We start from the raw sequence: 21,871 nt of genomic DNA on the forward strand, positions 1-21,871 counted from the left end.
TATCAAAACGTTCGCAGATCCAGCAGCCTCCGCATTCTTGCCCTGGACGAGGAAACAAAGAAGAAGCGCCGTTTCCTCATCACTGTTGTTTATGAAGAGGTGCTGACGAGATAAAGGTGTGTACATGGAGACAATTTTTATTATTATTTATAATCGCCGTTTCCTCAGCAATGTTGTTTATGAAGAGGTGATAACGAGATAAAGGTGTGTACATGGAGACAATTTTTATTATTATTTATAATCGCCGTTTCCTCAGCAATGTTGTTTATGAAGAGGTGATAACGAGATAAAGGTGTGTACATGGAGACAATTTTTATTATTATTTATAATCGCCGTTTCCTCATCACTGTTGTTTATGAAGAGGTGCTGAGGAGATAAAGGTGTGTACATGGAGACAATTTCTATTATTATTTATAAGCGCCGTTTCCTCATCACTGTTGTTTATGAAGAGGTGCTGACGAGATAAAGGTGTGTACATGGAGACTATTTTTATTATTATTTATAAGCGCCGTTTCCTCATCAATGTTGTTTATGAAGAGGTGCTGACGAGATAAAGGTGTGTACATGGAGACTATTTTTATTATTATTTATAAGCGCCGTTTCCTCATCAATGTTGTTTATGAAGAGGTGCTGACGAGATAAAAGTGTGTACATGGAGACTATTTTTATTATTATTTATAAGCGCCGTTTCCTCATCAATGTTGTTTATGAAGAGGTGCTAACGAGATAAAGGTGTGTACATGGAGACAATTTTTATTATTATTTATAAGCGCCGTTTCCTCATCACTGTTGTTTATGAAGAGGTGCTGACGAGATAAAGGTGTGTACATGGAGACAATTTTTATTATTATTTATAAGCGCCGTTTCCTCATCACTGTTGTTTATGAAGAGGTGCTGACGAGATAAAGGTGTGTACATGGAGACTATTTTTATTATTATTTATAAGCGCCGTTTCCTCATCACTGTTGTTTATGAAGAGGTGCTAACGAGATAAAGGTGTGTACATGGAGACTATTTTTATTATTATTTATAAGCGCCGTTTCCTCATCACTGTTGTTTACGAAGAGGTGCTGAGGAGATAAAAGTGTGTACATGGAGACAATTTCTATTATTATTTATAAGCGCCGTTTCCTCATCACTGTTGTTTATGAAGAGGTGCTGACGAGATAAAGGTGTGTACATGGAGACTATTTTTATTATTATTTATAAGCGCCGTTTCCTCATCAATGTTGTTTATGAAGAGGTGCTGACGAGATAAAAGTGTGTACATGGAGACTATTTTTATTATTATTTATAAGCGCCGTTTCCTCATCAATGTTGTTTATGAAGAGGTGCTAACGAGATAAAGGTGTGTACATGGAGACAATTTTTATTATTATTTATAAGCGCCGTTTCCTCATCACTGTTGTTTATGAAGAGGTGCTGACGAGATAAAGGTGTGTACATGGAGACAATTTTTATTATTATTTATAAGCGCCGTTTCCTCATCACTGTTGTTTATGAAGAGGGGCTGACGAGATAAAGGTGTGTACATGGAGACTATTTTTATTATTATTTATAAGCGCCGTTTCCTCATCAATGTTGTTTATGAAGAGGTGCTGACGAGATAAAAGTGTGTACATGGAGACAATTTTTATTATTATTTATAAGCGCCGTTTCCTCATCACTGTTGTTTATGAAGAGGGGCTGACGAGATAAAGGTGTGTACATGGAGACAATTTTTATTATTATTTATAAGCGCCGTTTCCTCATCAATGTTGTTTATGAAGAGGTGCTGACGAGATAAAAGTGTGTACATGGAGACTATTTTTATTATTATTTATAAGCGCCGTTTCCTCATCACTGTTGTTTATGAAGAGGTGCTAACGAGATAAAAGTGTGTACATGGAGACTATTTTTATTATTATTTATAAGCGCCGTTTCCTCATCAATGTTGTTTATGAAGAGGTGCTGACGAGATAAAGGTGTGTACATGGAGACTATTTTTATTATTATTTATAAGCGCCGTTTCCTCATCAATGTTGTTTATGAAGAGGTGCTGACGAGATAAAGGTGTGTACATGGAGACTATTTTTATTATTATTTATAAGCGCCGTTTCCTCATCAATGTTGTTTATGAAGAGGTGCTGACGAGATAAAAGTGTGTACATGGAGACTATTTTTATTATTATTTATAAGCGCCGTTTCCTCATCAATGTTGTTTATGAAGAGGTGCTGACGAGATAAAGGTGTGTACATGGAGACTATTTTTATTATTATTTATAAGCGCCGTTTCCTCATCACTGTTGTTTATGAAGAGGTGCTAACGAGATAAAAGTGTGTACATGGAGACTATTTTTATTATTATTTATAAGCGCCGTTTCCTCATCACTGTTGTTTATGAAGAGGTGCTGACGAGATAAAGGTGTGTACATGGAGACTATTTTTATTATTATTTATAAGCGCCGTTTCCTCATCACTGTTGTTTATGAAGAGGTGCTGACGAGATAAAGGTGTGTACATGGAGACTATTTTTATTATTATTTATAAGCGCCGTTTCCTCATCAATGTTGTTTATGAAGAGGTGCTGACGAGATAAAAGTGTGTACATGGAGACTATTTTTATTATTATTTATAAGCGCCGTTTCCTCATCAATGTTGTTTATGAAGAGGTGCTGACGAGATAAAGGTGTGTACATGGAGACTATTTTTATTATTATTTATAAGCGCCGTTTCCTCATCACTGTTGTTTATGAAGAGGTGCTAACGAGATAAAAGTGTGTACATGGAGACTATTTTTATTATTATTTATAAGCGCCGTTTCCTCATCACTGTTGTTTATGAAGAGGTGCTGACGAGATAAAGGTGTGTACATGGAGACTATTTTTATTATTATTTATAAGCGCCGTTTCCTCATCACTGTTGTTTATGAAGAGGTGCTAACGAGATAAAAGTGTGTACATGGAGACTATTTTTATTATTATTTATAAGTGCCGTTTCCTCATCACTGTTGTTTATGAAGAGGTGCTGACGAGATAAAGGTGTGTACATGGAGACAATTTTTATTATTATTTATAAGCGCCGTTTCCTCAGCAATGTTGTTTATGAAGAGGTGCTGACGAGATAAAGGTGTGTACATGGAGACTATTTTTATTATTATTTATAAGCGCCGTTTCCTCATCACTGTTCTTTATGAAGAGGTGCTAACGAGATAAAGGTGTGTACATGGAGACAATTTTTATTATTATTTATAAGCGCCGTTTCCTCATCAATGTTGTTTATGAAGAGGTGCTAACGAGATAAAGGTGTGTACATGGAGACAATTTTTATTATTATTTATAAGCGCCGTTTCCTCATCAATGTTGTTTATGAAGAGGTGCTGACGAGATAAAGGTGTGTACATGGAGACTATTTTTATTATTATTTATAAGCGCCGTTTCCTCATCACTGTTGTTTATGAAGAGGTGCTAACGAGATAAAGGTGTGTACATGGAGACTATTTCTATTATTATTTATTTATTGAAGAAAAATTGTTCCAAAAATAATTTATCAAAAAAAGTGCACAACTTTTTTTTGTTTCCAATTGTCAAATCGGTGTAGTGTGGCCTTTGGAAGTGTTAAGGAATTCAGCTCCACTCGACCTGCTTGCCAACGAAATACATCTCAATTTGGTGGTAAAAACGATTCACAATGACGGGTTTCCTTACTCATTGCTCTGCAGTCTGCATTCAACCCCTTCATTTGTCATCTCATTGACCTCATTTCATCTATCTATAATTCCAGCAATCTGTGTGTGTGTGTGTGTGTGTGTGTCTCGTTTACGAGAGCGAAGGAACAGCCTGTGTGGTTGTTGTTTCTGGCACGCAGTTTGAAAGTTTTTTTTTTTTTTTTTTTTTTTTTTTTGCACATACGGCCACGCACCTACGGGCATGTACTAGTCTATAATTCCAGCAATGTGTGTGTGTGTCGTTTACGAGAGAGAAGGAACGGCCTGTGTGGTTGTTGTTTCTGGCACGCGGTTTGAAAGTTTTTTTTTGTTGTTTGCACGTGCAGCCACGCACCTACGGGCATGCACTAGTCTATCTATAATTCCAGCAAACTCTGTGTGTGTCTGTGTGTGTGTGGCTGCGACGGCCGTTTCTCGACAACCACGGGTCCGATCTAATTGAAACCTGCTAGGAATATTGCTGGGGCCCTGAGTATGTGCCTTTTCAAGGTTTGATATTAATCAGACAAGTGGTTCCCAAGTTATGGCCATTTATTTATCAACCAATGATGTGGCACGGTGTTATGACGTCACGATTGATGTCACAATTCTTTTTTTAAATTTTTATTTTTGCACGTACAGGCACACATACGGACACGCACGTACGGGCACACACATACGGGCCCGCACTAGTATATAGAATAGAAGCAAATTGATAGATTAAGTTAATGGGGAGGAGGTTTGGGGGTTGGGGGGGGAGGGGTGGGATATAAAGCACAGGCATGATGGGCCAAGTGGCCTTTGTTGTGGAAGTCAGTTTGAAGGCTGCTACCCATCCTTATCACTGATTCATATGGGCAAAAGGTCTCACCCTTCCTCTTTCAACACACTGTGTTAGCATGACAATGATCTGTGTCTCCTGCTCCCACACCATCCTCCAGAAGTCTGCACATGTGTTGGGAAGTGGACCCTGAGCTGCGATGTACTCACGGGCTGTATGCAGACCCTGTAAGGCACACACAGGGAGCTCATTCATGGCTCAGACCAGATTTTTGGAGCAACTCATGATGCACTTCTCTCCAGCTAAAATTGTATTCCCAGAATTGTCAGAGATAAATATTAAATTAAACTAGAAGGGCACTCGGTGGAGCGCATACCTCCGCCACCTAATACCTGATCCACGAGAACATATCGGGCCCAATACATTTTTGAAATATCATGCTGTACAGTACTGTATCATTTTTGAGGTCTCTCAATAGTGAATAATCACTTTAACAATTGTCGAATCCAGATCCGGATCCGGATCTTCACCAAAATCTAATCAGTTCGTCCTTGTCACACATCGAACCTGTCCACAAAATTTCATCGGGATCCGTCCACAACTTTTTGAGATATCCTGTACACAAACAAACAAACAAATTAAAATTGCTCGTTGAGCAAGGAATTGCCCGAATAACTTTGTCATATCTCCATGATCTCTGAAAAAAACAACAACCTGGAAATCAATTTGGTTCTTATAAGTTGATAGTGCTACTGTTTAATTAGTTATCGTGTTACGAATCTGGAAGTTTACTGCACTCAACATACAGGTCCTATAGATCAGTTATATCGGTAAGTACGTGTTGCCAGTTAGGGTCCCACCCTAGTCTAATGGGGATTAAATGTACGTGTGCTGTGCGTTATTTTAATAGTTAGGATTTTTACACCCCTTATAAGAACAACAACAACAACACGCCTTCACCTCGCTTCCTCCCACCATCCTCGACCAGCACCATTGCCCGCGTGCGTGTCGGCACGTACGTGGGCGGAGTCACAAGGACCTGACACCTCTCTCGCCCAATCCGGGGAAAGCTAGGAGGTTGCCGATGGCCGACGAATAGGCAGGCGTAGGCCACACTGGAGCGAGGGCGTGCCCGAAAACGACGGAGCAAAGAATGCTTGCGTCCGTCGGCTCGAAGCGCTTCAGTCTGGTTTTTAACGCTGACTGCATCGCACGCTTGCGTCCAGTCTCTCGAGTGCGCGTCCAGTCTGTCGAGTGCACGTCCAGTCTGCTGGAGTGCGCGTCTCTGTCTGGGTTTGGGGCCGACTGCGTCGCGTGGATCTGAGGTGTCTCGCTGGCGCCTGGTTCTGCGGGCCGCATCGCGATGCTGGTCCGGGTCGCTCGTCTTGGCGAAGACCACACGAGGCGGGAAGGTCCAGCTTCTTTGGGGATGTGTGTGTGTGTGTATGTGTGTGTGTGTGTGTGTGTGTGTGTGTGTGTGTGTGTGTGTGTGTGTGTGTGTGTGTGTGTGTGTCTGGGGGCCCTGTCCTTCAGTAGAAACTGGATAAGTGCTTTTCCTTGTACATTGCATTTCATGTCTTATAATCGGATATCTTTACTCCTTACGTGCTCCCTTCATTTCCCTATTGTTAATAAATATCCCCATTTGTGAAATGTATCAGCTCGTTTGTGTCCTTTCCTCCATTGGCTTTAGTGTGACACGTGTCGGAAAACTAGCAAGGCCGTTGTGCCGCCGTAAGGGGACATTTGGACTGATGGGACTTTGGTGACCGTCCGCTTGGGTCACACATGGTTTGAGTACACTAGCGACTCATCCCGTACGGGTGCCGTCGAGGGTATGAGGACTCGGCAGTTCGCCACGTGGAGCTCTAGGTATTTTGAAAATTGGCATATAACCCTGTACCACGTGGTAGAATTATTGACGCTTCACGGTCTGATAAGGGACCCGTACTTTTCGGAGTTTTCCGAAAAAGTACAATCTAAATTCCGGGTGTTCGGTGGAGTCGACCCAGCTGCTCCATCTGGCAGTCGTGCTCGTCGCCGACACCCGGTCTGCAACAATCACACTTCGTTTGGTCATGATCATAACTTGGAAGTCAATTGGACTTTAAATGGCGTTTTTATCGCAATTTGAAAGTTTTGACCCGACCCCCCTGAAATTCGACCCCCAACCGCTAAGAAGGGCATTGGTGTGACACCACAATGAGACATATGGTTGGATGCAAAATTAGAAGATGCACATTTTGAATTTAGTTTGAAGTCGATACGACCATTTTAGCGGACGTTATTGCGAAAATAAGAATTTCAGTTTTTCGGTGACCTTGACCTTGACCTTTGACGTAGATTCACCAAAAACGACAAGTGTCGAAGTTGGACCATGGCCGACGTCTGTACCCAGTTTGGTCATGATCGCTGAAACGGTGTGGCTGCTACAAGGTAAACAAACACACAGACGGACAGACACACAGAATGACACACACAACCGACCAACATAATTGCCGAAATCCGAAATAACAAACAGACAAACAGAAAGGGGTGAAAACATAACTTCCTTCACCTGCGGTGGTGGAGGTAAAAAAAAAGACCACCGAGAATGGAAAAGCAAAAAAAAAAAACATTTGCATAACTGAAAATATAATGAAAGGGTAAGTTGTGGTTTTACTTGATGAAAATAAACCTGCCCGTTAAGTGTTCGGCAATCTCACCAGTTGTTTTCCAGCGACAACTGAATCGTTTTCTCTTCTCGTAAATAAGAAGGGCACTCATTATGTCATTTATAGCCAAATTTGGTACAATGCAATGGGAATTTGATTTCACCCGTCAGCTCAGGGCATCTCTCCACTTCAATCCAACATGGAGGCAATCCATCGCATTCCAGAGGCCGCCTCAGCAGCCCACGTTGCTTCTTTACTAGGCATGATGGCGTATTACCTGGGGTTCCTGCCCTGCCCTGATATTCCACCATGACAGCACCGCTCCACCAGCTGCTCAGAAAGGACGAGCCCTGGGTTTGGACACCGGCCTCTGCTGAGTCCGGCTGTCCACCTCTTGAAATCTCAGCTTACCACATCACCCATCCTGGCTCAATTCAACCTGGCCAGCCCCAACCTCATCACCTGCAATGCGTCGGCCACTGCTGTGGGAGCTGTGATCTTGCAGCAGCAGGATGACATAGTGAAGCCCATCGCTTTTGCTTTCCGAGCCCTAACCCCTTCGGAACAGAGGTATTTTGTGGGTGAACGTGAGGCGCTGGCCTGCATCTGGGCATGTGAGCAGTGGCACATGTATTTGCATGGCTGTGCATTCACCCTCCGGACTGACCACCAGGCACAACCATGCTGTCTACCTTGGGTACAGGCCACAAACCGCTCTAACTGCATTGGTGGTCCAAACACCTCTATCAGTACAACTTTCAGCCCCAGTTTACGCCGGCAGGGACAATGTGGTGGCAGACCTACTCTCCCGCTCTGTTGACACCCCAGCCTCTACTGGCTGCTCTGACAGTGGGGTGCACGACCTCATTCAGTTGCTTCATGCACTTCTCCAAGCCATGGTGTCCCTCCAGTGAGCTCCAGCAGGCCTCTGAACAGGAACCACCCTCTCAACATTCCGCACCTACATCAGGACTGGATGGCCATCCCATGAACCTGAGGAGCTGATGCCGTTTGCTTGTGCCAAAGAGGACCTATCCTGCTGGAATGACACCTGTGTGGCCCACAGGCCACACAGATTTTACAGATCTCTCTGCACTGTGGTCCCAAGTGCTTTGCATGCACGTGTTTTTGGGATGGTGCATGAGGGTCACTTGGGCTTGGTGAAGCTTAAACAGAGGTGCCGGGACTTGAGGTGGTGGCTGGGGATTGACCGGGACATTGAAGCCATGGTAAAAGACTGCCCCGTCTGCCTGGTCAGTGGCAAAACCGGCCCTCTGGCCCCACCTCCCCTGCAACCGCTTGTTTGGCCAACCAGGCCATGGAAACATGCCCAATTAGACATCTGTGGTGAAATCTATGGTTTCCCTCATCACCAGCACTTTCTGGTGGTGGCTTATGACCTGCACTCTAAATGTCCAGAGGTAACAACACTCAGAGCTCCTGCTGGCAACACTCAGGCTGCAGTTAAGGAGCACCAACACAAGATGAAGCAGTGCTTTGACGCTCACCATCTAGGTCTCAGATTGGGCCAGAACCCGTTGCCCTCATCGTGACAACAAACTGTGCTCCTGGTCCATGCCCCTTCAGGTCAGCCGTCAGCTGGGGCCAGCTATATTCCAGCTGTCTGACAGCTCCCGTTGGCATGCCAGCCGACTACGGAAGGTGCCGGCTTCCTCGGATTCCGGTGCAGACATGCCTGCCCCCCTGGCTATGCCCGCAGTGTTGCTGGACGTGCCCGTGGCCCTGCAAGACGCCCGTCATCCTGCCGGCCGATGCACCCCCACACATGCCTGCTGCCCCATCGCCCAGGCCACAGCCTCCACTGGATAGACCGCAATCTCAGCCGGTCCGTGTCCGGGCCCGCACAGGTTACCTATGAGACTTTGTGTCTTCTTTCCACATGGGGGGGGGGGGGAAGTGTTATGTCAGCAGACTGGCATGTTACATCAGTGCTGTGAGCTAACAGTTGTTCGCACTGTTGCTATACGACGGCTCAACTGGTTTACAGTGCCCTTCCTGTTTTACGGCGCTCCTGCCATTTTGTAAGAACTGATGATTAAAAGCCATGAGTTTGATTACATTGACCTATGCAGTCATGTCCTGTCTCTAACACAAGTTTTAGACAAACACCCTTAAGGCAAACTAATATAGATGACACCCAATACAGACGAATCCGTTCGCAAAAAAAGGACGGACACAAAATACTTCGAATGGATCGAAAACCAAAATCATAATTGGATTGAGGTTTTCTCATAAGACCTCCAACCCACCTCAGGACATCTGCTGGAACCCCAAAACATTCCACAGAACGTTTGACAGGGCTCGCCCCAAAATTGAGAGAGTCGTTTGGGAACAGACAGACAGACAGACACTCCTGCTTTATAATGTAGATATTCCTCAATCTTCTCTGTTCTGGTGTATGGCAGCTTTGGCTGCTTGGTAGCTATCATTTCGTGGAGCACAGCTGTGCCACTGATGCTGTGCTCCTTTACCAGTGCACCAGTACTCATTTTGCCAACCTCAGAAGGAATGACAGGCTGAGTCGACCCCACCTGGTGTTAATTCAGCAACCAACAGGGCTCAAACTCAGATCCAAGGATCCCAAACCAGCCACCCTAACCACTGTGCCAACACCAGGCTTATTCCTCAATAATAACTCTGGACATAACTTTTATGAAGTTCATCGATTGTTTTTGGAACTCAAGTGAGAATGATGATTCTTCACAATTAAGCCGACCATTCGGACGATTGCTTTCAAAACTACTGTGTTTCAGAAGGAATTTGTTGGCGAGAAAATATCACCGGGTCCATCATGCCTACACCACACCCCAACATGAAGGAAACACTGGAAATGCTCACGGGTATGTAACTTGCATTGATGTAATCTGACCCTTCTACACCATCCACAGTTGACAATTTCACTCGACTAAAGTCATCTGAAAAAAACAAACAAAGAAAAACATACAATGACTGTGTGCAAATGTCAAGGGTCAGAGTTTAAATGTTAAGCTGCAATGGTTGTGCTGTGTCTATATATATATATATATATATATATATATATATATATATATATATATATATATATATATATATACATACATATCTATATATATATATATATATATATATATATATATATATATATATATATATATATATATATATATGACGTGGTATTCATGTTTTGCAAACGCTTCCCAGCATGAACTGGTCTTTTACAGATCTGTGAAAATTTATGAACAAAGCACCCTTTTGGCCACAACAATGACCTAATCCAGCCATCTCAGTGAATGTGGTGAGGTCTCCTTGCCAGGTGTTGCAACAGGTAACAGACCATCAATTGTGAGGTGGTGTGTGCTTTAGATCCAATGAGGAGCTTGGACAGGCTTTGTTTACGTGATGCACCGACAAGTACTCGGCCTGGTCACTACATAAGTAGATGTATGGAGAAGAAGGAGTGTGCCAACTCACATGGAAGGATGTTTGTATAGCGGTTCTTGCCACAGTTGGCAGGCCGTTCCGCAACCTCGTGAGGATAGGCCGCTCCGATGGGCCGCAGGACCTGCCCAACAACGATATCCTCTTGGGTCAATTCACCGTGGAGTCAAAACGAGACACTTTCAACACAGATTTTGGAACAATTATGGAAATAAAGCTCCAAACGAACGCGGCAACAATTTTTCTCCACCACCCACACATTTCTCATCTTACTTTTACACCCCGCTCACCCAGCCAGTAAGTTTCACAGTACATGTGATGCAGAGCAAGGACACGTAGCCATGACTTACTTCGTATTCCAAGGAAAACTTCCGTCCGGCATCTTGTGACATCTCCAGCACGTAGTTCCCGAAGTCTTCCATTGATACCGGATTGCACAGATGCACACTGAACATAGACATTGCACAAGTGTTCACTCGAGTGGGAATGGGGGTTTTTGGAAGATTTGATCAGGGGGGAGTTGTAACAAAATCTGTGTCAGTGAATACACCTGTAAACCACATTTGATCCCTTCAACTTCCCTCACATTTCAGCCATTTCAGCCACAGCAACAACCGTTTCAAACCAAATTCATTCTTTGGATGTTCAGAGGTCAAACACTGAAAGAGGAGCAAAGCGAGGTGATTGGCTTATCAATGAGCTTACTTCATCACTTGCTTCCTTCTTCCAAACAGCTTTCCCCTGCACAACGCATCAGATAAACAACAACAACAACAACAACAACAAAAAAGCTACGTTTACCTCTGTGTAATTATATACACGTATGACGTATTGTTGTAGTGCCGGGTTCGGGGGTGGGGAACGACCGCTAGATGGAGCAGTTGGGCCGTCTCCCACCGAACACCCGGAATTGAAGGTCGTCACTCTGGATAACTCCGAAGTCGACGGGTCACTTAATGGACTATGGACGCCAATATTTCGACCGCGTGGTTAAGGTCTTTTTGTCTGATTCCAATTTTCCTAATTAGCCATGTGGTCTCGCTACCGGGGAAACCACACCCTCGGCCGGCTTTGTCCGAACCGAGTCGCTGTTACCCACTCGGATCTGGCGTAACCGAGCGGGAATTACCAAAGCTGCGCCAGTCCAAATAACAATCTACGGCACAATCGGCCTCACTATAACTCAAACCCGAACCATGATAGGCCAATAAGAGAAAACACAGAAAACAAGCTGGTACATTTAACATGGGGTTTATTCACAATAATCAGGAAGGGAGACACAGAGCAGAGTTAATCCGACTAAATTGCAATGTGAACAATAAACAAGGCACTTATGCAATCCTACTTATAAGACTGGCCACAGACAGACACACACACCCAAAAAGAAATGGAGCCAACTGGCCTTTATTCGGACTCTCCAGCCGCGTAGGATAGGCAAGCTGGGGGTTAGAGTTTGGTCGGGTACCTGGCCGCCTCGTGTAGTCTGGCCACCCCGCACTTGTGAGCTTGGAGTCCGTTAAAGGGATCGGGGATCCCCAGCTCGAGCGCTCCACATGAACCACAATCCAACGAGCGCACACGAACCACCACGGTGGGACTCGAACCCACAGCCAGAATCCAGCAGGCAACCAGGATCCTATGGATGACCAGCCACCAACGAACAACGATGAAGACCAGGGAACGAAGATAGGAACCAAGATGACCAAGCACGACTGGAAAAGGACCCCCACTCGTCTTTGAGCGCCTCGCGATTCTTTTTCTCCCCCCCCCCCTCCGTGCGGGGTGGAGGGATCCGTTTCTCTGGTAACTCGCCTCCAGATTGGACGAGGGGTTTCGGGTGTCGTGGTGGCCAGCCGTAAAAAGGAGGAGGGGCGTGTCGGCGTCTCGGTGCTCCCCCCCCCCCGAGAGAGACTCTTTTGCCTTCCCCGGTGTCGACAGGGGAGACATTCTTTTTTGATGGGGCGGAGTAAGAGCTCCGAGGCGAGGAGGCTTCGCCCACATCCGTAGTCAGAAACACGTGCGTTATGGCGCCGTGGTGTGAAGTGAAGGTTGGGCGGGTGAAGCGCTTGTTCGCCCGCAGAGTGGGAGGAGGAGTGAAGTGAGGGTTTTGTTGGTGTTGGCAGATTTAAAGATGTAAAAAATCTGACTCTAAAAGAAACCCGCAGCGCACACATGAAATGAACCCATTAGACATAGGGGAGGGATTCTAACTATCCACATATACTTAACGAGATAACGGAACTATGGGTCAACTGTATGTGTGCAAAAGGCTTCCAAATTCGTAACAGTATGTGGGGTGAATCAATGATATGTATGTGAGTGCACTCGTACGTACATTATGTGTACAAAGTTCAATCAGTGTATTTGTGCATGCTTTTTCATGTCTTTAGAGAAAAAAAACATTTTGATCCATACTCGTATACCCTGACTTGTTCATGTGAACATGTGTCCATATACCTGATGATATTGTCAAAACAACAACAAACTCGAAAACAAACTGTGGGGGAGGGTATTTCCACTACTGTGCACCAAGGTATATACATCGTTAGCAGGTGTGGGTTTAATAATCATTATTATAAAACTAATGATAATAATAAAATATTTTTCTCATCGCGACACGTTCGATTCTTCCCAGGTTGTACAGAATGCCAGACTAACTTTTTGTGGGCACACATTACATTCATATTGTTATGGGAATGGCTTAAGGGGGTAAAGGGGGAATTGTTTAATATAGTTATTTCATATAGTACGTATTCAGCATAAGCGCATGTAATAAATGTATAACAAATAGGGTTGAGTTTGGTCTCGAAAACATCACTTCGTCTTCCCTTCCAAATGTTCGTTTGTGAGTCACATTCCCCCACCTTTGTGTTCCATGTGACTTTTCCCCCATTGTAATCTGACATTGTGTTTACCTTTATGAAAATTGGCCAATTTCCACGTGACCTCTGTGAGTGAGGTGGGCTTCGAGATATTTCAATGGGTCAGAGACTCCTAACCCCCACTGGAGAGTGGCCAATGGGTACGAAGTGAGCTGCCTTCGGCCCCGCTCAGTAGGGAGTTAATAAAACACCTGGGGGGGAGGAAACTCACGGGCTTGCCTCCCGGTGGAAATCTCCAGCAGAGCCTAACCCTACTCATAGCTGCCTCCTGGACCTGTCTGCGCCCATCCCTCCCGGACCTCATCCGGAGTTGACGTAGGTTGGTTATGCATGGAGGACGGTGAGAGGGATGTGCTTTGGCACAGAATGTTGGATTGTTCAGGCCCAGCAAAGTGTGGTGCGTTGTTCTGGATCGTTATGAAGATCATGATTAAACCCAAGGTTGATAAATGCAGCTGCGTCCTGTTTGAATCCCACCGTTTGTCTGTCTTCACATACGAATCCTTACACTGTGGTGTGCTGCGGTGACAAATCTGGGGATCACAGGAAGGACAAAGCTCTCCAAAACCGCACATCGGAACGTCTCAATACCGAAATCAGGTGTGAGCAAGGCACACACCCCCACCAGGTCACTTTGTGTCCCTCTTTCCCTCTATCTGTCCTGTCGAGAGAGAGAGAGAGAGAGAGAGAGAGAGAGAGAGAGAGAGAGAGAGAGAGAGAGAGAGAGAGAGAGAGAGAGAGAGAGAGAGAGAGAGAGAGAGAGAGAGAGAGAGAGAGAGAGAGAGAGAGAGAGACACCCCTACCTCAAAGGGGAAGAATCATTCGTCACGGTCTAATTTGAAGGAGGGGAAAAAAAAAAAAGATTGTATTTTTTTTTTCCAATTACAAAGTGTTGAAAATATCCCCAAAGTGTGGATTTTCGATTTCGCCAGTGACGTCACACCCTGAAGCCATATTAATCCGAACGGCGACTTACATAGAGAAACAGTGCAGGTCAAGCACGGATTCTGATACTGATCCCAACGTCATCAGCAATACTGATGGTTCTCAGAATGTTGAAACTGATTCGTGGGATTTTAAAGGAACGGTTGGAGCCAAAATTACAGATGGAAACGCTTTCGGTGGAAAGGTGCAGCCATATCCTTCAGCTTTCGAGGCTCGTATAAGCGATTCAGAGGAAGATGGCTGAAGTGTTCATGAAGATGACGACGCTGGTCACATGGTCACCACAAATTGGTAGTTTTAGATTTTTTCCGTTTAGTTCACAAAATGGGTGACAAATTATTTGTCCCGCTGTCGTAGGCTGACCAGATGTCTTGTATGTTTTGGGATCTTCCCGTTTCATACTTTCCCTGGTTGCCATTTGTGTCCGTGCCGCGTCCCACCGTTGTGTCCATAGGGTGTCAATGTCCCACCTCTGTGGAAGGGGGAGGGTGCTAGAGAGGAAGAGGGTGTGTAGGATGGTGGAAGGTATTGTTGGGGTGATGTTTGTTTTTACGAGGTGATGGTGGGGTTTTTTTTAGTTTTAGCAGTGCTCTGTAAAATGATCCAAACACAAAACCAAATATTTTCTCGGCCCGATCCACACTCGGTTATTTCAGACAAACCTTGTACAATTTCTGATAGTCCTCGGATCTTTCGGCCATTGGTGCAGCATGAAACCATCTCGGTTTGTATTACTACAACCACCAAGGACACATCGACTCGGCATATTTGTGGAAAATCGAAACTTATTTGCCGTTTGAGTTCAATCGTAGCGCGATGGAACCCATAAACGACATGGAAGTGGTGGTCGCATTCTATGCGTGAATCAGAAGAATCTGAAGAGGTGAAGAAGAACACGGATAACCTGAAGAAGAAGAAGATTTCAACTTTTACAATTCGGAAATTGTAAATAAGACACATCACGTGTTTTTTTAGGTTATCAAGGGATAGATGAGCGTTGAGGTGGTCTGAGTGTTTGGGTTCTCCTTTACGATTAAATTAATAAATCCATAGTCAGCGAGAGAGTTAATTACTTATTGGGTGGTCGCTAGAGTACCCTTATTGTCGGGTTTTCCGTGTGTGTGTGTGTGTGTGTGTGTGTGTGTGTGTGTGTGTGTGTGTGTCTGCAACACGAGGCTCCACAGCACAAACCAGCAAACCGATTTCGATGAAACTTGGCGATCAGGTGCCATATGCGCTGGGAGTGTGCGTGTTTGAGTTTCCCGTTGCTATGCAGCGGCCGAAAAACGCGTACGGTATTTTCAATCCTTGTCCTACAGCTTTGAATGTGGAGAAACGAGACTTCGGAATGAAACACTTCGAGATATTTAGAAAATTTTACTCGAGCCGATTTTTGATTTAGGTTTTATTTTCAAATGGTAGTCCTTCAAAAATAGTGTGTCTATTTACCGTCATTTTTATCTTGCCAAAACGAAGTTTTTGCAAATATGTTAGTCAGCTTGTATGTTTTTTTTGTTTGTTTGTCTGTAATCACGTATAAAAAATTCTACAGAGCACAGTTATCATTGGAAATTTTTGTAACTTTGCATATCAGAGGCCTATAGAGGTCCCTTTCAGTGCACAAAATTTTGAAGGTCAAGGTCAAAGGTCAAGGTCACTTTGTCGCAAATCAGGGGAGTCAACGAAACCCTTATTTTTTGAGTAATTTTGATCGGATCGTCTTCAAACTTCATGGGAATATAGTTCATGGTCTGGCACTCAGCTGATTAATTTTTGGTGGCGATTGGCCTTGACCTTCATGGTTAGCACCTGAGGTCAAACATATTTGACCCTAAGTTCAAATTTTCAAGTTTTAGGAACCATATCGTGTAGTACCTCAAATTGAACACCTCGATGAGTGCTTTCTAGATATGTCAAGCTTGAGACATTATGACGTCATTTGGTGACGTTATGAGGCAAACGCATATTTTTCATGGTTACTCTGTAGAACGATTCTCATCGGAATCTCTCGTAGGCAGATATTCCTCAAGGAGTAGCTCCTGGTGGATAGCAGCTCTGTTCACCTCAGTGTGACCTTAAAGAAGTCACACGTGGTCACCTTTTGGCAAGGTTTTTTTTGTTTGTTTGTTTGTTTGTTTGTATGTAATGGACAGCTCTGGAGGCCAGAGGATTCAACCGATTTTAATGAAACTTGACAGGTAGGTTCATACCAGGATCTTGTTCTATGCTTTTGAGCACCGTTGCTATGGACACCACCGTTGCCTAGCAACGGGACTGAAATTTTTGAAAAATCCTATAAAATTAATTTTTTTGAAAATCAAAAATGGGCTTCCACACTTTTATGCACACTATAATCAACCTCTTTGTCAAAAATGTCAGCCTGATCCGTCAAAAACTATGACTAGTATGCAATTATGTCGCGACCACCCATGTCGCATACCGGCTTGTTATTTTGTTTCACCGGTCTTGTTCTTTTCTCTTCTCCCCCATCCCTATTTATTTCTTGTAATAAATCATTTGTTTTATGAGAACCGGTCTTGCATACATTACAAAAATAGCTTTTTAACTCGAACTGTGAATGTCAATTCTAATGCTGATGTCCAAGGCCAAATAACCTCAATAGCCACTTGTCTAGGAGATGATTGGCCTACCATGTTCACCTAAACACAGCAGGGACTCACCTGCCAAAGGGAAGCTTACGTTTGGCGGTATGGCCTGTAACCTGTGTGTGTGGCATGGTTTGCACACAGCTTTGTCTGAAACAACAAACAGAAAACAACTCACCAACAAAAGCTGACCACGTTCACTTGGACACAAACATTCATCAATCTGAATTTGATTTTGCTGTCACATTGCACATCGGTCACACGACTCATTCTGACACTTGATTTCAATGCAACCTCATGTGTGCCACTCTCTGAGTTTAGTAACAGTACTCGGTGGTACCATGTCATGGTTACCACATGATTCGTGAGCCACAATGATGATAAAAGTCGCGATTGAAGAGGCTCCTCAAAATTTAAAAATACACCAGCAAGTACAGGTACTTCATTTCGGAATCAAAGGTAATATTGTTGTGGTGTCGGGTATCGGTGGCGAGCACGACCGCTGGAGGGAGCAGTAGAGTCAGCTCCACCGAACACACCGGAATTTAGGTCGTGACCCTCGGATAAGTCCGGAAGGCACGGGTCCCTTACAGGACCATGAATCGCCAATAATTCGACCGCATGGGGTAGGGTTAATTGCCAAACTTCAATATACCTAAGTACCCACGTGGCAAAGCTACCGGGGAATTCACACCCTCGACGGACCTCGAGCGGGACGAGCCGTTACCATGCTCAAACCGTGTGTAACCCGAACGGATGGTCACCAAGGCCTGTCGGTACAAATGCACAATTTACCGTCTCCCTATTTCTCAACACGCACCGTGCTAAGCCAATAAAAGAAATGACAGGGAGGCCATTATTGATACCCCCAGCTCAGAGGGAAGGTGAGCTGGAGGTAAGAAGCTCGCTTGGACCTTCCTGCCTTGTGCGGCCCTCGACGATCCAGCTCGGTGGGACTCGAACCCGCAACTCGATGCCGCTGCAAGCACCGGGTACGGAGAGTAGCGTTGGGCTCCAGCACACTCTTCTGGCAAGCGACGAGACAGCGAGCGCCAGCAGACAAGACAGGCAAGCGATTCTCGGTGGGACAGACTCGGAGGCAGGCGATCCTCCGTGGAATAGGCTCAAGGGAAAAAGGACCTCTTTGCGCACACCCGTGCTTCTCTTAAGCCCCCCCCCCCGCACGGGGTGGGGGTGGGAAACCGGCTCCGACGCAACTTGCCTCCAGATTGGCCGGTTCGTCTCAGGCGATCCGCTCGCCGTTCGTGATTCGTCCGGGGGGCATGGCGAGCATCCTCGCGGCCCGTCCCCCCTGAGAGGCATTCCTCCTTCTTCGGGCGATGTGCCACCACATTGGCTGGAACGCGGCGTACGTCGCTCGCGCTTTGTCCATTGGCTGAAAGCAACACGTCATGCTCGACCCTGGAGCGGAGCCAATGCGTCGGTTGCCAATGGAACTCCGCCCACAGGCGCTCGGCACGTATGCGCGTCAGAAAGGCTGATGATGGAAGGAAGCCAGGGAGGATGCCGTTGTTGTTGGTGTTGTTGTTGGGGAATATAAGAAACTAACTACAAAGTAACTCACAGCGCACACACACTAATTAACCATTAAACAAGGGACGGGACCCTGACTAGAAACACATACTTACCGAAATAACTGATCTACAGGGACCTGAATGTTGAGTGCTCATGGTTGCCAGATTCATAACAACATCTTTAAAACAGCTGAGCATCTAATGAAGGAGCGACTAATGCACCGTGAGTTTGTAGGGACACCGAAAACGAACAAAGATGTTCATGAAAGCACACTTGGAGAGGTCAAATTTTACTCGGCACCCAATCCCAAACCACATCGAAATGGTCAGCCTAAGCATGGTTCCACCTTTTATTTATACATTCCAAACAGTGTTCACCTGGGCTAAGTGAGGGCATTCCAATCATGCAGACAGCAATGCACACCGCCATCACAAAGTAAGGTATATTTACACTAGCAAACGATTACGTGTCGTTACCCGGGTCAAACTCAAAAATCCTACCCGAACCTTTTTGGCGGGAGGGGTCACTGCATCAGTGGCACAAGCGTGCCCCAGAAATGATGCAACCAGCACGCGGCAGGTGGGACGTACGGGATGAGAATAAGGAAGATAAATAGAGACAGACAAAAAAGCAGGCTGTTCTATATTCCAGCACTCACTTGTGAACGTCAAAGATTTCATGATACATCTGGACAAGAGTAGTCCAACGGTGTCAGTATCCCAGACATAGACATACTTGCAATTCTTGACACGCATCCATTACCACCTTGCTTAAGAGAGGAGCATGGCTGCATCAGTATCTAACAGCCCAGAAAAATAAAACTAAGGATATATTGATGGGACAAGTAGATCAATTAGTAATAAAATCCTGGAGATATGTATACACACACACACACACACACACACACACACACACACACACACACACACACACACACACACACACACACACACACACACACACACACACACACACACACACACACACACACACACACACACACACACACACACACACACACACACACACTGTCTAGATAAACAGAATGGCAGAGACAATGCTCAGATTGTCAATATTGAGTCGGTGCCAGTTTTTACGAGCATCTGGCGGTGTCGGCGCAAGCAGTAAATCGTGCAGGGGGCAGCAACACGTGCATCAGCCAAGACATCACATTCACACCTGGAGGTCTTGTTACGCCTGAGCCGCTGGAACACACACACCCCGACGGCAGCAGCGACCAGGCAGGTGGCCACGAAGGCTGTCACAGTCACAGAAGTGGCACTTACCTCTCCATCTGCCAAAAGCAACAGTGCATCATCACCATTTCTTTAATGTTCACAATCATCGTATATCATGTGCCTCCTAATTTTCACCATCTTTGAAATCATTATTTAATTAACGTTACCATAGTACGGTAATTACCTACACCATGTTCCCATTGCGAATAGCCTGAAAGCATGACCATTACGGTTGGGATTTTGGATTTCTCAATCACGTTACCAAGCTGGTTGAAGGTGGAGGTGGAGTTCGTCTATGACTCACAGACGAAGACACGTCATAAACAATGATGGCCTTTATTCGAACCTGAAACACCTTATCGTTGAGACGTGGTGTTCTTTCACTCGGAAACACCGGGTCATCATGAAAAAAGGTTTCACATGGCAGAATCAAACGGTCGCTGGTCGTGCTGAGATCACTGCAAGCAACAAACACACTACAGCAACACAAAAGCACATAAGCACCTGACAAAGTGACTCAAACTCACAGAGAGCGTCTGCCATGGCGTGCGGCGACTCCCTCTCCGAAGGGACGGATGAACGACAGAACCAGTCGCTCACGGCTGACCGTGGCCTGGTGGAAGGCAGAGACGCCGTGGATTTGCCAGCAAAAACAAAGGAGTTAAAAGATTGCCGGTGGCTCAGCTAGGCCTTTCCTGAACCGCCCGCCTCCTGTGATATAAAAGTGAAGCAATACAGGAGTTCTGGGAAATGGCATCTTGCCATGGAGGCTATTCTGGGCCAAGCATTTAAAGGACTAGGCCTGGTAGGCTTACACAGGCTGCTTTGGCCTCGCATGCCTGAAACTCTGAGGTTGTGATGATTTGTTTTGTGACTGCAATGTGAATCCGGGAATGGATGAACCTTATCTCAACGAGTGAGAAATTCAGACGCAACAGCAAAACTTGTACAAAGTTACAATGAAGCAGTCCATCTCAAATATATATATATATATATATATATATATATATATATATATATATATATATATATATATATATATACATATATATATATATATATATATATATATATATATATATATATATATATATATATATATATAAAAACCCACCAACTCTGACCGACTGAATAAATCAATCAGTGAAGTCACTAATTACTAACAATATTCCAGTTCTGATCAGTACCATACTCTGTTACAGAGTGTAGGTGCTACCCCGGTCAGCTGTTTCTTGGCAAGGGTTGTACTTTGTGGTTTACTATTGCCTTCCCAGCAGTAGTTAAAGGAGGAATTGGTAATTTGTTGAGGTGCCGGCGATAGCTCGACTACTCTTCGTGAAGGACACCATGGGATTTTGAACATCAACCGACTGATGTCGGCGGACGGGACGTCCATTTTCACGTCCATCCCTAGGAACGGCACACACGTCGACGAATCACCCTGCCTGTGAAACACCGGGATGACAGTTTATATCTGGGTTGGGATTCGAACCCAGGTTAGAAAGCTTGGAGGCGAGTGTGCTTACACCTAGTCTATCGCTCTGCCAGCTTGGGTCATCCCCTACCCCTCCCACTCCTACCACAGATGCACTCCTGTGCGGTAGTTACAGAGAGAGAGAGAGAGAGAGAGAGAGAGAGAAAGAGGGGGGGGGGGTCTATCAACCCCATCAACACTTTTCTTCAAATCTAAATGTTGGCTTTTCGGACAGTTCGGGAAAAGTTCCTGCAGATTCGTACACGACTGTCAGGACTGTCAACTTCCAGATCCACTACTTATAGAAACAAAGCAATGGAATATCCTCTGCTCTACAAACGACTGGCTACTTATAGTGATGAGTCAAGTAGGCTACCGATGTCAATGCGGTGACACTTGTGGCCACTTGTAGTGCTGGGGCATGTACGTACGATCAGGGCCGGATTTTCCAATAGGCAACATAGGCCATTGGCCGAGGGCCCACCAGTAATTGGGGGCCCACCGGGGACTTGTGGGTTCTCTGATCGACCAAGGAGAAGGCCAATAGGCCCGATAGTAAAATGAATAAAATAAAATAAGGTAACGAAAAATATAACAGTACATTTTAAAATGCCTGTTTCCCACCATCTATC

General features: G+C 45.1%; 1 protein-coding gene across 9 annotated transcripts in view; it reads right to left on the reverse strand.

The window, feature by feature from the left end:
• The window catches only part of PTPRO (protein tyrosine phosphatase receptor type O), a 30,268-nt gene that overhangs the window by 6,680 nt on the left and 1,717 nt on the right, over nucleotides 1-21,871 (reverse strand). For 2 of the 9 annotated variants that reach the window (XM_085883615.1, XM_085883617.1), the window contains exons 2-9: nucleotides 20,293-20,378; nucleotides 19,707-19,821; nucleotides 17,067-17,141; nucleotides 11,264-11,299; nucleotides 10,909-11,005; nucleotides 10,592-10,682; nucleotides 9,980-10,056; nucleotides 4,557-4,691 (exon numbers count right to left, since the gene is read on the reverse strand). In XM_085883615.1, coding sequence (XP_085739741.1) covers nucleotides 4,557-4,691; nucleotides 9,980-10,056; nucleotides 10,592-10,682; nucleotides 10,909-11,005; nucleotides 11,264-11,299; nucleotides 17,067-17,141; nucleotides 19,707-19,821; nucleotides 20,293-20,378 — 712 coding nt within the window. Of the gene's footprint in view, nucleotides 1-4,556; nucleotides 4,692-9,979; nucleotides 10,057-10,591; nucleotides 10,683-10,908; nucleotides 11,006-11,263; nucleotides 11,300-17,066; nucleotides 17,142-19,706; nucleotides 19,822-20,292; nucleotides 20,477-21,871 lie in introns of all 9 variants that reach the window. The other 7 variants (XM_085883624.1, XM_085883621.1, XM_085883616.1 and 4 more) reach the window with 7 other exon arrangements.

Source organism: Eptatretus burgeri, chromosome 5, assembly GCF_056783735.1.
Source record: "Eptatretus burgeri isolate ZD-2024b chromosome 5, Ebu_testis_v1, whole genome shotgun sequence".
In the NCBI taxonomy this organism is placed as follows: domain Eukaryota; kingdom Metazoa; phylum Chordata; class Myxini; order Myxiniformes; family Myxinidae; genus Eptatretus; species Eptatretus burgeri.